Raw genomic sequence first — 17097 nt, 5'->3', positions numbered from 1 at the left:
CTTCGCCCTCTAATAAATATTTTGGACTAAATTTCGTCACTGTATGCTCAGTTTCATTGTATTGATCTATGCAGTTATGAGCTACAGTTGTCCATGCATGCTTATTTTTTCCTTCGTTCATTGTACATCTTATCTTATTTACTAAGGTTTGATTGAGTCTTTCATTTAAACCATTCGAAAATGGTGCATTAACTCCTGTAAAAATCATTGTAATCCCTTTTTTCACTAAAAAATTTTTGAAATCTTTAGAATTTATACCTGGATATTGATCTGTCAAAAGTATTTGAATATCGTGATCTTTTAGTACATTTTCTGTAAGTTTAACAAAATCATTTGCATTTTGTGTTTTCGATGTTAATATGTAAGCATACCTTGAAAAGTGATCTACTAGGAGGTGTAAATATTTTTTCGTGGATCTTGAGCCACCAAATCCACCTATTGTGTCTATGGAGACTATTTCGAATGGTTTTTTTGCGGGCCCAAGATGTGACATTAAGCCAATTTTGTTTTGTCCTCTTGTTTTATTTTTTATGCAAACCTCACAATATCTACATATTTTTCTTATGTTTTCTGATATATTTGCTGCTGTATAATGAGTGAGTATTTTGTTTTTCATTTGATTCATTCCAATATGACCAAATTCATTGTGTGTGTCCTTAATTAGTTTTTCACTGAATTCTTCTGACAGGAAAATTTTCTCTTTATTTCTTGCTTTTTTATAACACAAATTATTTTCACTGTCCATTCTCAGTCCATTTTTATTGATTTTTATATCTTTATTCTGCTTCTGGTCTTCTAAAATATCTTCTAATTTTATTAAGTTCACCACTTTTATCTTGTCTTCTTCTTCTTCTTCAGCGTCTAGCACCGGGTTTCTGCTTAAGCAATCTGCTTCTAAGTTATCCTTGCCCGGGCGATAAATTATCTCAAAGTCAAATTGCGACAAGTAATAAGTGAGATCTCCTAGTTCTTCGTCAGTTCTAGCTTTTATATTCATCTTTTCTAGAGGTTTGTGATCTGAAAATACTTTGAAGTGTTTACCTATAAGCCAATGTTGCCAATACTTTACGGATTCTTTTATTGCTATACATTCCAAATAAATTGCTTTTTTCTTTTTCTGTGATTCGTTCAATTTCTTGGAAAAATATGCTACTGGTTTTTCTGTTTTACTATTTTCGTTTAGTTGTGGTTGTTTCAAAACGGCACCTATGCCTTGCAAGCTTGCATCTGTATATCTATGAATCGGTAAGCCTGGATCGAAAATGGCTAAAACTGGTTGGGTGCAAAGAAAATTTTTCATATAATCAAATACATTTTGACATTTTTCTGACCAAATGAATTCCTGTCCTTTTCTCAGTAAATTATGTAGTGGGTCTAAAGTTATTGAATTTTTTGGTATGTATTCGTTGTAAAAATTAATTTTACCCAAAAATTGTCGAACATTTTTTCTATTTTTTGGCACAGGAAAATTTCTTATCGATATTAAATTATCCTTCATTGGCGAGATCGTGTTATGTTTTATTATGTGGCCTAAATATTGTACTGAGTCGAGTGCGAATGTGCATTTCGAGAGTTTTAATCGAAATCCTTCTTTCATGATTGCTTCTAATAACTGTGTCAAATGATCTATGTGTTCTTCAAAGGATTTTGAAAATATTAAAATGTCGTCTATATAGTTAACTGTGAACTCTGATAATTTGTGTTTTCTTATTATATTACTAAGAATTCTTTGGAAAATGGCCGGAGATGTTTTTAATCCGAATGGTAGGCAAGTCCATTGGAAGTGACCTTCTTGGGTTACAAATCCCGTTTTTCTTCTATCTTCAATTCGTAAAGGGATTGACCAAAAAGCAGAATTAATATCAAGCTTTGAAAAAAATTTGCAGTTTCTTGTTTTGATTACTAGGTCTTCTATTAATGGGAACGGTTGTGATTGAGGGACTATTATTCTGTTTAAATCTCTAAAATCTATGCATAATCTTGATCTTCTATTTTCATCTTTTTTAAAGGCTAAAGTTACCGGGGCAGCAAAAGGGCTATATGATTCTTCTATCAAATTTTTTTCAAGTAATTGAGATATTTGTACTTCTATTTCTTTCTTGTCATCAATTGTACATCTATAAGGCCTTTTACTACAATATTTATCTACTATGAGATGAATTCTTGCTTCATAGTCTTTTACGGTACCTATATCGTACTTATCTTTAGCAAAAATATTTTTATATTTGTTTACTAAATCTGTTATAACTTTTTTTTCAATATTATTCAAATGATTCATTGAAATATTAAAAGTATTTATCTCTACATGTTCATTAAAATTAATTTGATACTCATTCATTAATATATTAGATTCGGAATCTTTTTGTTCTATCTCTAATCTTTCATTTTGTATCAACTTAAATTTTTGAATACAATCTAGGCCTATAAGGAAATTGTACTTGAAATTTTCATTATTGATTATGAACACGTTTACATATTTTTCTATATTTAATATTTTTATTTTTAATTTTACCATACCATCTGTTTCATGAACACCATTAATCGTTCTCAAATTAGTTTTCTTTTTATAGCCATTTTTTGTCTTTACATTAATCAATTTAGCATTTATCAATGATACATTTGATCCTGGATCATAAATTGCAGGTATTTCCAAAATATCATTCAACCTAATTTTGAGTTCAATTAATGGTGGTACGATTAGTTTTTTGTATCATCGGTACTTAATTCTACATCTAAAGTTAAGTTATTTACTTGTCTCAGTTTGTTACCTTTCTTTTCTGGGTCTCTAAACCAGCATTCCATTTCGGGATGAAATCTTGTTCCTTTGTTATTATCTTTGCATATTTTACAAGGTATTTTTTCCGTTTTTCCTTTAAAGTCAGGCTTAAACTTTTTGACTTCTGAATTTTTTTTCATGGTTAAATGTTCTAATTTATTCAATTCATTATGTAGATCTTCAGATTTTACTATTTTTTCTCTATCAATTTTGTCTAATATGAAGTTGGGTAAACCCATAGCAATAAGATCAACAAGCGTATCACTATCCATAGTTTTTCTTACTTGTAATAGTAATTTTTCCTTCTTCATAGAATATTCTAATAGTGAGCCCGCTTGATATCTAAATGCTATTGCATATTTTATTGGAGACCAACCTTTACATGAGAAAGTCTTACAAAAATTTTCTCTCCAATCATTCCATTCTGCTGTGATAGTGAGTTTCAATAGAGTACAATCATACCAATCTGCAGCAACTTTTTCCATAAATGATTTCAAAATTTCTATTTTATTACAATTTTCATCAATTTCGAATCTTTCACATTCTTTTTCAAAACTTCTTAACCATTGCTCTGCATTTGCATTTTTTCCATCAAATTTTCCGATAGTAAATTCTGTGGCCAATTTACCCACATTTCTCTCTCCACTATTTTCTTGGTTTTTCTTCAGTATCTTCTCTAATAATTTTTCTAATGAATGTTCTGGAGCACTAGTACTTGTAGTTGTGTCACTGCTTTCTTCACTCACTTCCTCTAAGTATACGCTTTCAAACTGGATATTTCCATCCTCATCGAAATAAGTATTTCTCATTTCTTTTGTTAAACTCACCCACACTCTCCTTGTTTGGCCTCTTTGTGAGCAAGTTTTCTTGATTTTTGTATATGCCGCAGTTTTTAGTAATTCTACATGTAATAATGCATTTGAATACTCATTTGGGATTTTGAATGTATTTCCATCCGTTGTAGTTATTCTGGTCACACAAAGCACATTTGACTTTCCATCTGAAGCAGCCAGCATTTTGAATGTGAACTTCAACTTTTCCATAGTGATTTAAAACCAGAATGTTGTTTTATAATGTTATTAAGTATCTTTCTGGTTGTAATAAAAACAGCTGTGTTTCTCTGTAAATAACAAAGCTTTTATTATTATATACACTATTTACACTTACATACATGATCTAGAATATTAATCCTACCTGTAAATAACAAAGAAACAACATTCAATGTTCTTATTCACTAATTTGTCGTTAGATAAATTTCACAATATTGCAACTCACTGTATTCGGAATGAATTCATCGATCATACTGATGATACGTTTGCGAATTTAACAACGTTCCGTATTGGTATTAAGCAATCCGATTCATTGACCTGACTACTCGCGTAATTCAATCAGATCGAGGAAATTCCTTACATATATTTTTTAATATATCAGTATATTCTTTGAAACCATAGGCATGTGGCATTCTTACAGCCCATTCGGGCACCTCTATTTATAGGTTATGTTCGTTTTCCTTCTTTTGAGTTCCCCTCATTACCAGATTCCACTGTCTATTAGGTCTTTCTCTTTTCCCTTTCTAATGTTAGTATATTAGGAATGTTATAAGAAATAAAAGTTTGTCGGGAGATTTCCTTTAGGCAGAGATTGTCATAAAAGGCAGTGTAGTACGATCGATGTTGACACTTTCATAATAAATGCTCATTCACATTTCGTAAAATCAAATCTTTCAATAAACTTTCATATCATATTTCAATTCCTAATGCAAATGAATTGATGGATCTTCTTCGATTAAATTTTTATGTTGGCCTTCATAGAGAATTGATAAAAAACAATCCCTTGGTATTGAAATTGAAAGTGCCACCGGATTTGTAAGGTACTATGGAGTGAAATTCTTACTTATTGTTTTGCAAGATCAGTTCCGACATATTTCGGTGCATTGAAGTTATTAGTTTGGAGCGAAGGAGTTGTTGGTGCTTGATTATGGTGGTAATTCCACCCCAAAATACACTCATTGTATCCCAATTGAGTTCTGAAGGAACCAGGGAGAATTCTGAAGTTCGGAAGTTACGCCGAATTTGAATTAATTATTTTGTATAACATGAAGTTTACCACACAACAAGTTAGTGTCACAAATGGTGACTTTCTCGGGATTAACTTGTAAACATGAGAAGACTACGAGTAGCTGGTGAACGTATACGCTCGCTTAATAATTTTCTTCATGAATAGAATTTCCATCCGTTATGAATTACGAAACATGGAATTATATTTGGGGAAATTAGTACTTGGAAACCTCGGATCGGATCCCTAAGAGCCAACTGTTTTGACAAGGAAGTAATTGGATCTAAATTAGATACACTCTTTTCAGGAAGCTCGTCTTCAGATATGAAAAAATGTACAAGCTTCCCTCAGAAATACCAGATAATTTATTCTCTTATGAACAGAATATCGTCATCATAAAAATATTTTGCACAATCTGTAGAATGATAATGACGGATTCGTCTTCAAATTGGATTCTGTACTCCGGTCGTAAACACGATACTGATATTATATTCTTCTTTTATTTCTAATCAGACTTCAACGGTTTTTGTGGGGGCATGAGGGTCGTTTAATTGTCTGCCTTCTTTATGCCTCTTTATTTCTATTTCCTTGATATTAAATCCTGAAATATCGACTTGACAGTGTTGTATTATAAGTGAATCATTTCTAGCTTTGGGCTGAATTTAATGTTGATAGGATCGTCAAATCAATGGAATATACAAGCAGGGTATCAAAAAAAAAATTTGGAAATTAGCGACGTGAAGTCAGGAGATCTTTTGAACGCTCGTCATTAATGCGCCGACTGAACGCACATATATTCCTATATGTTGTTATATATCTCACGATTTGAGTGCTATTCAACAATTTTCTCCATTTGAGAATAATATAGTACCATTCTTGAGGGATGTCAAATTAGTATTGAATACGATTTTTGTATAGAAATTCAATTTTTTGGGTTATTTTCAGAAACTTCGAGTTCGGTTCATTCTTAGATTATGAGGTCTACGAAAAATCGGTGAGCGGTGTTAGAGTTGGCGATCGCTACTTAGCCGAATTTCGAACTCGCCCAGAAATTTTCATATCGAAAAATTTCACTCAAATTTGCAATACCTTGAAAAATTTGAAAAAAATAAAAGTGATTTCATGAAAAGTTTATAACTTTCTTTCAATTGATATGATTACGTAGATCACAAAAAAACTTGCAGTTGGGCGATTAGTACATTATTTAAGAAATTATGGGTCATAAACTGAAATTTTCAAAGAAAAATTGATAATTTTCTCGAGGCTGCCAAAATTTCAAGAAACAAAATACGAACTTGAAACTTCATTAGAATTTAGATCAGAGCTCGATCTTCAAAGACGTTTTCATTAGAGGGGTCTGTGACAAATATTTTAGGAAATATAACGATTTCTGATTATTAAATTTTTTGGGGTTTTTTCCGAAACTTCGAGTTCAGTTTTCTTAAACTATGAGGTCTACGAAGTTTATTAGTTCATTATCGCTTTCAAGATGAGTACTTTTATTGCACTACGAGGACGTCTTCGTCCGAGGTGTATTATGTTCCTTGTCGGCGATGCCTCTTTTTTGCATGATTGATTTTAACATTCGTCATCGGTATACATTTACCCGTTGTTTTCGGTTCTTCACCTTTTTGTACAATTCTCGTCAAAAAATTCCAATAGTGTAGGTAGTTATCAAAGAACTGAACTGGGTATTCGCATTGAAAATTTGTGTGGGCAGTGTTATACATAAAATTTATTGTGTTTTATTTCAAATTGCAATTTATTTGTGTAGATATTAGTTTTGAATCGATTATATCTAAACGGGGTTACTAAATTGGAGTTATTATAAGCATCACTAAAAAGTAGGACTATACAAGAAACACCCTGTATCTCGAAAACAAAGCGTTTGCGGGCTCATGTTTATGGGACTTTTTATTTTTGAAATTATCCAAGGAATCTCTCAATTTCATTTGTAACTCCATTTAAGAAAAACTCAGTATAAGGTACGAACAATTGCATTAGTACCTAATAAAAAAATATTAAAAAAAATTTGGTTCCAAGTTCGTTATTGAAACCTACTTCTCATATTATAGATATTAATTGGTGTATCCTTATCAAAAATATAAACTGTGAATTCTTCACGCTATTCTCAAGGATCCATCTATTTCATTTATAAAATTCGGTAAACCATATTCATTTTATGGATTAAATCCGTGAAGAACGGAAACACCCCCACCCCTGCTATTCGAAAAGTAGCCGACGTGCGAACTAACCACAAAGTAGTTTAATAATCTTCAAAACAGAATATTCGGGATTGCCAGTTCGGAATCGAGTTGCTTTGAAAATTAACTGTCGGTAAATATAGCCGAAGACGAATTACAGTCAACCCTCCTATCGGAACGTCTCTTCAGCGCTCTGGGAATCGAGTTAGCGCAAAGTTGTCAAAACCGCTCCTTTACCAGATTCCTGGTATTTACCGCATTTCCTGTGCCGCTCCCTAAATTCAGTCCAAAGGGTCCTGCGGGACGCGACAAAGCTGTATCTATCCCCCAAGATTTATGAATGCTATGAATTTTCATATTTACTTTGATCAACAAGTCGCAAACTTGCTGAGTGTGTTTTTTTGACGTTTCACTCCGACGCCGGGAGCTAAATACTCCTCTGAGTGGAATTTCGAGATGGATTTCCGGGGACCTGTTTACGTTTGAAGTTGTCATATGTGGCTGGGGTTGTTGCACTGTCAATTCGGTTTGCTGCGAGGCTAAATATTTGCTGCCGAAGTAGGGATTTTGATGGTGGAATGGTCGTGAGTTTCTAGAACTGTGTGGTATATGAGCTCACAGGTGGTGTCTGTATATTCGTGATAATCCAGAAAATTAACCGACGGAATTGAATGGAGTTTATAACGAACTCATATTTTGAACGGTTCGTGCAAGTGGGCTTTAAAATTGTAACACTTTTGAAGGTAAACCGTTGCTAAAAGAAATGTTTTTACTAATACGAAAATTGTACAACTCGCCAATTATGTAACTGTCTATTTAAGGATTGTGCTACGTAAAACTGTGCGATTTACTTCACCGTAAACAGAGAGCTCGATCTACAACCAATACGGTAGCATCTGTAGAGTAAATCGCACGGCGAATAACCAATAAGATAATTCCTTAAGTAGTTGCCACGGAAACGAATAACAAACAGCCCGCGTAGCCGATAACTTTTGACGTTTTGTAATAGTGTCGCGATTTGCGTCAAGTTTTGGGATTTGCCTTTTCACGGAAATGAATGCGGTCGAAGGAAAAGTAAAGTGCACAACTCGGGTTGTAGGACAATTAAGTACTCAAAGAATTATGCAATCCCTTTTCGGACCCTGATGTGAAGTGTAGCAAAAACAAATTTTTATTTTGGCTCGAAAAACAAGGCTTTAATTGCCATAGTTAGAATGGTCCGATTTAGGACAAATAAGTGCCGATTTATTCAATAACTTGTCGGCGTTTTCAAAGTAATATCATTATGCTTCTCTCATAAAATCCCTCGCCCCTATTGGCAAAATTGGCGCAGTCGATTTTCCCAAGCCTCTTTTGAAGCGAAATTTTCAGTAGCAAAATTGTTCCCCATGGTGTCAGTTCTGGACTCTAAGGTGGATGCATAAGAACCTCCAAACCTAAGTCCCGGGGCTTTTGGCGAGTCACTATCGATGTGTGCAGCTCATAGTAGATAATTCCCTGCCAATTCCACCTAACTCAATCAAAACCTTTCTGGTCATCAACTCTAGCTTGGCCACCGTTTCCACCGGCTCACCGCGTTTTGATCAGGACCGTTTTCGCTTGACGTTGTCGTTAGTGATCCACTTTTCATCACCAGTCACCAACCGCTTCAGAAATGGGTCGATTTTGTTGCGATTGCAGCGATTTGCGAATAGAAATTTTCTTCATGAGGTTTGTTTGCATTCACTCGTGTGGTACCCATACATTTTCTTAAGACCAGCCTCATGCAAATGGTTCCAATCGGTTTTTTTGCAATCTTTTGCTCTTGGGCATTCGAAACAGTGCTCACATGACGGTCGGATTCTACAATGTCCATGATTATATCGATATTTTCGACAATAATTGTCCTTCAAGTCCGTGCTGAATCTTTGACATCGAAATCACCGAAAAGAAATCGATATTGCGTGTGATTGACTGTTCGGGACCATAAAGACATTTCAGATTTTCAGCCGCCTAGCTTGCATATTCGCCCTCATCGAAGAAGAACTGTGAAATATAGCGTAGTATCTCTTTACTAGTTCATCTCTGACTCGCGCTCAAACTGAATCAAATAATCACAAAACTATTGAATGAATTTGTAACGCATTGGGATGATCTCGTTTCTTTCTCGTGTTCTACTAGTGCGTGTCGGAATATGTGGCCGCATTCTTGACATTTTGATGAAATGGAATGATTGTCAAATGGTCATCTATGATTAAAGTTGTAAAGACGGTTTCTTTATAATAAGAATAGACTTGAGAAATACGAACTCTTTTTGAGGTTTTGAAAATGACCCTTCATTTTCATTTTCCATAATTACTTCATATCAAATTGCGAATCCAAATAAGCTTTGATATACCATTATTCTCATATTTTGAATTGTTAAAAACCCTTATGAATTAAATGAAATGAATTTTGAACGAATCAAAATTGTTAAGTTTCTTTAAGAATGTTGATGAATTTATTTCATGAATATCTACAGTTAGGAATTCATAGGACACTAGAACTTTGTATAACTCAAATAAATAATGAAGCTTGCTTGATAATGATATATTTAATAATAATAATAATAAGGCCTTTATTTCTTTAAAGAAATTTCAAGGGGAAGTTCACCCATAGGTGTTCTACCACTTAACCCTTGTTGAAACATGAATGAAAAAAAATTAAATACATACATACATTGTGTGTTATCCATCCAATAACATTGATTAAAAAAAATATAATAATAGAGCATAAAGTATTGAAAAAAAATTTCCTTTTTTACCCTCTCGGAGATGGAAGGTGAGTTAGGAGGAACTGAGCAGGTTTTCTTTGATTTTGTTCCTGAATCTGTGATCAGTTGTTTCAATTCATAAGGTATAACATTGTACAATTTACAGATGTTGTGTCTGAAACTTCTTTGAAATGTTGAGGTTCTACGATGAGGACATGTAAGCAAATTTCTATGTCTGATATGAACATTGTGAACATTAGCTCTGTATTGCAACTTATTGAAGAGATAAGGTGGTCTTCTCTTCACAACTAATTTATGGAAAGTACAGAGAGCATGATAGTTGAAACGAAGTCTCATAGGAAGCCAACTCAATTCTACCAGCTTATGTGATACATACTCAAATTTTCTAATCCCGACGATAAATCTTATACAGTTGTTCTGTAACCATTGAATTCGACCAAGGGAGTCCTGATCCAAGCAATAGCGATACACAGGGGAGCAGTAATTGAACAATTTCAATTCGCCTTTTTTCTCTTCAATTTTTGCTCATCTTGAAGATCTAATTTGTATTGAGGATCCCTTATTTTTAAGCCTCTTGTATGTCTTGGATCAATAATTTCAGGTAAAACACAGTCATAATAAAATTTTTCGAGTTTTTTCTTCGAAAAACTTGTTGTCGATGTTGACTTCGATAAATAAAAGGTCCTTCAAAGTCCACACGACAAAGTAGCATTTTTCTCTTTCAGCTATATTTAATTGTCCCTGAACTTGAAAATAAAAATTATGACTTTGTTTTAATCGATATTCCTGGTCTACATTCTCTTCCAAATATGTAATTTGTTTTTGTTGAATAGCGTCTTTTATCTTATTATTTCTTGCTGAAAAAGGGCATTTGATTTCAACTAAAAGATTATTTCTTTCAACAACGCCATCTGGGGAAGCACCTAGAAAAGGCCATTTTTTATTAATAAAAAGGCCACTATTTGTGATCTTCGAGCATAATTCATTTTCTAACAGACGCTTCGCTCGATCTTCTTTATTTTTTCCCCAATCTATAGCTTTTGCAGAAAATTGTTCATACAAAATGCTTTCAACTGTTGAGCAACAACTTGTCGTACCACGCATTTTGCATATTTTTCCAAATATTGAAGCCGTCAACAATTTCCTCCTCTGCTGATGCCAATCAGCGGAATCAGTTTGAAGTCGTGTTTTCTGCTCAATTTCCTTATAAACTTCTTCGGTCTTGATCAAATCCCTCAAGAATTCAGCCCACTATAGTTGAAATGTTTCCTCATCCATGTCAGGTTTTTCACAATTTCCTCCATAATTATTATCAGGCCCTGCAGAGAACTGTAACTTCCGGCCCCCTTTTCTTTTCCTTTTTGAAGACACTCTACTTCGTTCCATTCTCTTCACCGTTTGTCCTGGACTACGACCTGTCATATATTTGTGTATGTAGTACACTGGTTTTTTTTTTGTTCTTTGCAATAACTGCTGCGTAACAACGACTTTGGTAGCACCTTCTCAAAGCGTAATTGATCCTTTTACCTCCTACTCTTTGAGCGATCATAGCATTGAATTGTTCCACAATGTTCGTTGTTACATTTTCTATGAGACTTCTGGCATGTTGTGCTAAATATCTCACAGCCTGCATAATTTTTTCCTCTATATCGAACTGTCGCAAATCGTGCATAAAGTTGTCTTGATCAGCTACTTTTTTCTCACAAAAGTAGCTTAATTTGGCACAATTCTTATGTTCACCAAATATATGACTGACGCTGTTAATAATATCCATCTTCAAAAGATTGATTTGCTCTTCATGCGTTTTTTCCTTTTCGCTTTTTCGGTATTGTACAGATTTTACTATAGCCGTTCTGCATCGTAAATTATTTTTGCTGATCACATTCTTCAACAGCCCTGGAACACCACGTGCTTTTGAGAGTTCTCGTAATTTGTTACAGTAGTTTCTAAGTAAATGATTGGTACATTCTATTTTCTGAACTGTACAATGTTCATAAGGTCTACTATCAAGAATTTTTTTGTAACAGCTACTGTCCCCATCGGCAATCATTTTGCTGTATATCAAGTTGTACATAGGTAAACTGGCACAAAATCCTTCTGCAATTATGCTGGATTCCATGGCTGTCGAAGATGAATTCCAATTTTTGTAGCATGTATGCTACAGTGAAAATGAAAAACAAGGGATATTCATACCTTCGACGATTTTCTTCAGCTGTGTATAACCACCACCAGAATTCATGACACTACTGACAGCGGATGAATTTATATCAAGAATGTCTGAATGTTCAGGACAAGTAGATATTGTTTTAGAAAATTTACACATATCGCATACGAAAACTAATTTCGACTGAAACCCAATTTTTATTTCCTTCACCAAACGCATATTAGATAAATTGCATTAAAAAATATCGGGAAATATTACGGTTTTTCTTTCTTATGGCAGAAAGCCGAAGCCTGCTTTTATTTCCTCTCCTACGATCCATATCACTATTTCACGAACTATTAATTTCAACGCAAAATTCGTTTTCAAACCTTCAATGATGTTCGAAGATTTGAACGTTACTACACAGGACAAATATATATGAAAACTTCAAGTAATACCCCACCCCCAAATTGAGAATACCATTCTACGAATTTCAGTTTGAAAATGCGTTATTTTAATGTCAGGTATTGTTAATATCCTTCATTTCTACATAAAATCATTGAGTAAGTAGAAATATAGGTATTAGTACAAAAATAAACCCTTTCAAATCCTTACTTCGAAATTGAATTCTTTCAGGTACCTATGCAATGCTGAACCGACCTAGAAACTGTCAAATTGTCCAGCATTGAAATAATACGTACACAAAAGAGTACCGAATAACCCTTATTTACAACTGATGTTTATCTAATGGGTCAATAAAATCTTGATATAAATCAAATAAATTTACACGAAATCACTTCTTGTTTACTTTCAAAGTACAATACCTAATCTGAGAGAGGTTCAAAACTACCTCAATTCTGTATTATATGAAATATGGTAAACACAAGATCATCATTAAATCCAAATCGCTTTCCTTCAATAACAAACATTTCCTTTTTCTCAAACTTACGAAACCTTCGGTCCGAAGTAATAAGTTGACTATTGGATCTAAAATCTTCCACGAGGAATAAATTTTTTCATTCGAAAAAGTAACATGAAAATCGGTCGTATGGCTTTTTTTGAACGACAAAATATCTTTTTTTGTTCGCGACAAATAATTCAGGTTTTCAAGAATATATTTCCTAAGAGACGGTCCTGATAGCTACAAGCCACGCCCCTAAGGGAGGAGCAACGATTTTTAGTTCACAATTCTGGCACTCGAAACAGATTTACAACGTCTCAGAGAATTTTGAGTAACTATGATGTAATATATTTCTAATTGGTATCATTGGAAAGAAGAAGAAATAGGCTATGACCAATTTGTATTAGATTTTCGAATTTAGGTCAACTGAAGCGACAATAAATTATTCAAAATTGGTATTGAAAATCGTACTTTCTACTTCAATAAAACAATTAATTTGCAACTTAAAGTGAAATTATTACCTAACGAACATACAAGGGATTAAGATCTTCCAATATTGTTTTGAATCATCTCGATAGCGTTTACCGTTCTGAGAAAATCAAGACCGAATTAGTTAAGAAAACGCCTGAATTTGCGCCGCGTGAACGGACTCTTAAAATTTCAACTATGATTGGTCTGATGAAATAACGCGGTAAACTTCCCGACTTCACCTCGCCACCTTTTCGAATTTATTATTAGAATTATTACTCCTCCTCCTCGTCCTAAATTTATTAAAGGCTCTACAGTCTACATCATAAATAATTTTCTCGTTACTTGCATATATATTCGTGCGAATCCTTCATTCATAAATCTAACCTGTTCCATTTTAAATTATCCCCCCCCAAGTTTTTATCGAACAAACTATTTTCATGCTCAGCAGTCCCCGTATTCCGCTACGACCTCTATATACGGTTGTTTTTTCGTTACAATTTATATTGTTGAATATCCTTTCGCAGACAGTCGCAATTTTTCATAGGAAGCGCCATATGTAAGATGCAAATTTTTGAGTTATATTTACATCGTGAATCGGGCAGAGACGTGTTCCACTTATTTTGTGGAACGAATTTCACTCTTTATATACATATATACGGACAATAAACCATGGGGTTTGTTGCCTCAAAAGAATGCTTATTTTTCATTCGCTTTTGATGATGAGGCCGGTATTCTCCTCTCTGTGAACGAAAAACAATTTTCACGTTTTTACCCTTTTCAAACATTGACATGAATGTAAGCAGGACTTACAAGGATTAATTAATCCACGTTTGCTGGATGTTTGATTATGAAATACAAGTTATGTTTTACAAGATGTATGAAAATATTCGAATTTGGTGGATTTTTCGTATTTATCATGTTATATTAACTGATAATGGTGGGCCAGGTAGAATATTTTGATTTTAATAATAGAATGGAAGAAATCTATAAGATTACTGTTTCACTAAGTGAGTCTCATTCGGAGATAACAAAATAATCTGTTGATTCGCCTTGTATTGTAAGAAATGTTTTACTAGTGAAAGGTTTCAATTAATCAAAATTCTATTCAGAATAATTTAGTGAATTTAGTGATTTGAAGTTTTACTAACGGGTGTTTTTTTTTTCGAGGTATATAACTTTAAGTTGTTATTACTGTTCAAGATGGCGATCGATTTAACAGCTGTCAAGTGATTTATTCTCAGTTTGGTTTTGCAATTCATCATGAATAGACTCACGCCTGAACAACGCTTGCAAATAGTGCAATTTTATTTCGAAAATAATGGTTCTGTGCGGAATACGTATCGCGCACTACATCCATTTTATTTTGTTTAGCGATGAAGCGCACTTCTGGTTCAATGGCTACGACATTTGGAGTGAAGCTCATCCTCAAGTGTTTGTCGAAACACCGTTACATCCAGAAAAACTGACTGTTTGGTGCGCTTTATGGGCTGGTGGAATCATTGGTCCGTACTTCTTCAAAAACGATGATGGCCAGAACGTTACAGTCAATGGTGATCGGTATAGAGCCATGATGACTAAGTTTTTCATTCCTGAATTGAACAACCATGATGTCCTGGAGCTGTGGTTCCAATAAGACGGAGCAACATGTCACACAGCTCGTGCCACAATCGATTTATCGAAAGACACGTTTGGTGACCGCCTAATTTCACGTTTTGGACCTGTGAATTGGCCTCCAAGATCTTGTGATTTAACACCGCTAGACTACTTTCTGTGGGGCATTGTAAAGGGATTGGTTTATGCGGATAAGCCACAAACCCTTGACCATTTGGAAGACAACATTCGCCGTGTTATTGCCGATATACGGCCACAAATGTTGGAAAAAGTCATCGAATATTGGATGTCCAGATTGGACTACATCCGAGCCAGCCGTGGCGGTCATATGCCAGAAATCATATTTAAAATGTAATGCCACAAGATTATCTTACGGATAAATAAAATTCATGTCAATCGAATAATCCGTCGTTGTTTTATTGAAATTTAAAGTTCTATAGCTCTAAAAAAAAACACCCTTTACAATCGAAATTATCAGGTATAGATCAAATCAAATTCGGTTAGGTTTTTGATTGTGATTTCTTCAATGGAATAACCTGAGCGTGAACTCAACAGTTCCACAGGATGTTAAGAATTTAGACTACAAATACATTAATTTTTTTCGTCCTGTATAAATAAGCTAACAACATTTTTGGAAAACTTTTCTGGAGTTTAATTTGATAACAAGAAGTTTGGAGAATAAACAATTGAAATCGATGAAAAATTTAAAAAGTTCTTGATCAACGAACTTCAGCAGAATTTTAGGTGGACGAGTTTTTTGGCCGGAAAGTGTAAATGATTTGATCATTCATAACACTCATTTTGTCGTAACTCTAGTGGAAGATTCTTCTTTGATAACAATCGACATAATATCACTGATAAGAATCTTGAAATTTTAAATTCAATCCATTTCATGATATCCAATTCAAATTTTAATGTACCTAATAATTTTAATATGTATACCTCATTTCACTGAACTGCACTAAACTGAACTCTTCCTTTTCATTGATTATTGAATTTTGTTTCAGGTGAGTGGATATTCGAACTGAGTTGAAAATAATATATTCGAAATCTGCAATATTTAATGGAAAGCTGTTAAGGCTATTTACATTACCTGGAAACACCACTTCGACTCTACAGAAACTCTACCTTCATGCGTTGTTGCAATCAGCACCAGTAGAGATATTGACCTGGTAACCTATTATTGAACTAGTCTGTTCACCAGCATCGCGGTTTATAGTAAATGGAAGTTAAGTTGTTCTGCAATATAATAGAAAAGTTAATATTGTATAGAAAAGTAGATACAATATAAACGTCCATTATCTATCACTATTGATAAGTTTCTATTCAAAGAATTCCAACAGAAAACTTGTCCGAATTCCTGAAAAAACTTATCAATCGTAATCATGAAATAATTTCTCGCCACGTATCTTCAATGTCAATGTTTTTTCTCGATGAATGTTGTGAACTTCACCAAATTCTGAAAAAAATAATTGTTTTTATCATGATAAAAATGCTTGGTTGAGAAATATGTCGAAACCAACAAGATTTAACAAACGATATAAAATAATCATATTAACTGGGAATAGAAAAATGAGTCTAATGCACAGACCACTTGCTTGATAGTATATCAAGTTTAGAGGATAGAAGAAGGAAATTTTACTGATCGAAGAGAATTGTTTGGAGGAGGAGCCCAGCTGTACGACATTTTTTGCAAGATAAAAAAAAAACTCAACAAAAAATTAAAATAGCCATTCGTCGCTTCAATGTTATGTTATGTAAAATATAATAAAAGCCATTGGCTTGGTGATGAAAGCTTATTAATTGTAAATTGTCAAAGTGCCACCAATCAACTTAATTTACTTATGATATAATTCAAAAATAAGCTATATCGAATCTTTTGAAGAGGAAGAAATTCAAAAAGCTTGGGAAAACGGCTGTTTTGCAGTTATTTCCGCGAAATCAAAACAAACATGCTTATAAGACTTTCACTTCCATTATTAAATGAATTAAATGAAAATTTCATGAAAAATTCCATTATTTGAATTAATATTTAGTCATTCTCACTTACCGTTCGCTGAACGGTAAGTTACTGTTTACTTACTGTTCTGTTTATCTTAACAACCAGTAAAAATAATCTACCAATCTAGCAACAAACGCGGTAACTAATAAAAGTTTTTTATCTTGCAAAAATAACTATTACGT

General features: G+C 33.6%; 2 protein-coding genes and 1 long non-coding RNA gene across 4 annotated transcripts in view; 2 read left to right on the top strand and 1 right to left on the bottom strand.

The window, feature by feature from the left end:
* LOC123674753 overlaps positions 1–16205 on the top strand; it is a 65650-nt gene extending 49445 nt beyond the window's left edge. Inside the window, exon 4 of the long non-coding RNA XR_006746704.1 lies at positions 15921–16205. This is a non-coding gene — a long non-coding RNA (uncharacterized LOC123674753). The remainder of the gene's footprint in view (positions 1–15920) is intronic.
* LOC123674726 (nephrin) overlaps positions 1–17097 on the top strand; it is a 368531-nt gene that overhangs the window by 98444 nt on the left and 252990 nt on the right. The window lies entirely within an intron of this gene.
* Positions 2015–4147, bottom strand: LOC123674731. Of its 2 annotated transcripts, none has more exons than XM_045609798.1 (2): positions 3971–4147; positions 2015–3911 (listed from the first exon to the last, which is right to left on the bottom strand). In XM_045609798.1, the coding sequence occupies exon 2, from the start codon at positions 3817–3819 to the stop codon at positions 2698–2700; it is 1122 nt and encodes a 373-aa protein (XP_045465754.1). In that variant the 5' UTR covers positions 3820–3911; positions 3971–4147; the 3' UTR covers positions 2015–2697. The 2 variants fall into 2 exon arrangements, with proteins under 2 accessions (XP_045465754.1, XP_045465748.1); XM_045609792.1 differs by having other exon boundaries at positions 2015–3896.

Source organism: Harmonia axyridis, chromosome 1 (genome assembly GCF_914767665.1).
Source record: "Harmonia axyridis chromosome 1, icHarAxyr1.1, whole genome shotgun sequence".
Taxonomy (NCBI): Eukaryota; Metazoa; Arthropoda; class Insecta; order Coleoptera; family Coccinellidae; genus Harmonia; species Harmonia axyridis.
This window is presented reverse-complemented; position numbering and strand designations above follow the sequence as displayed.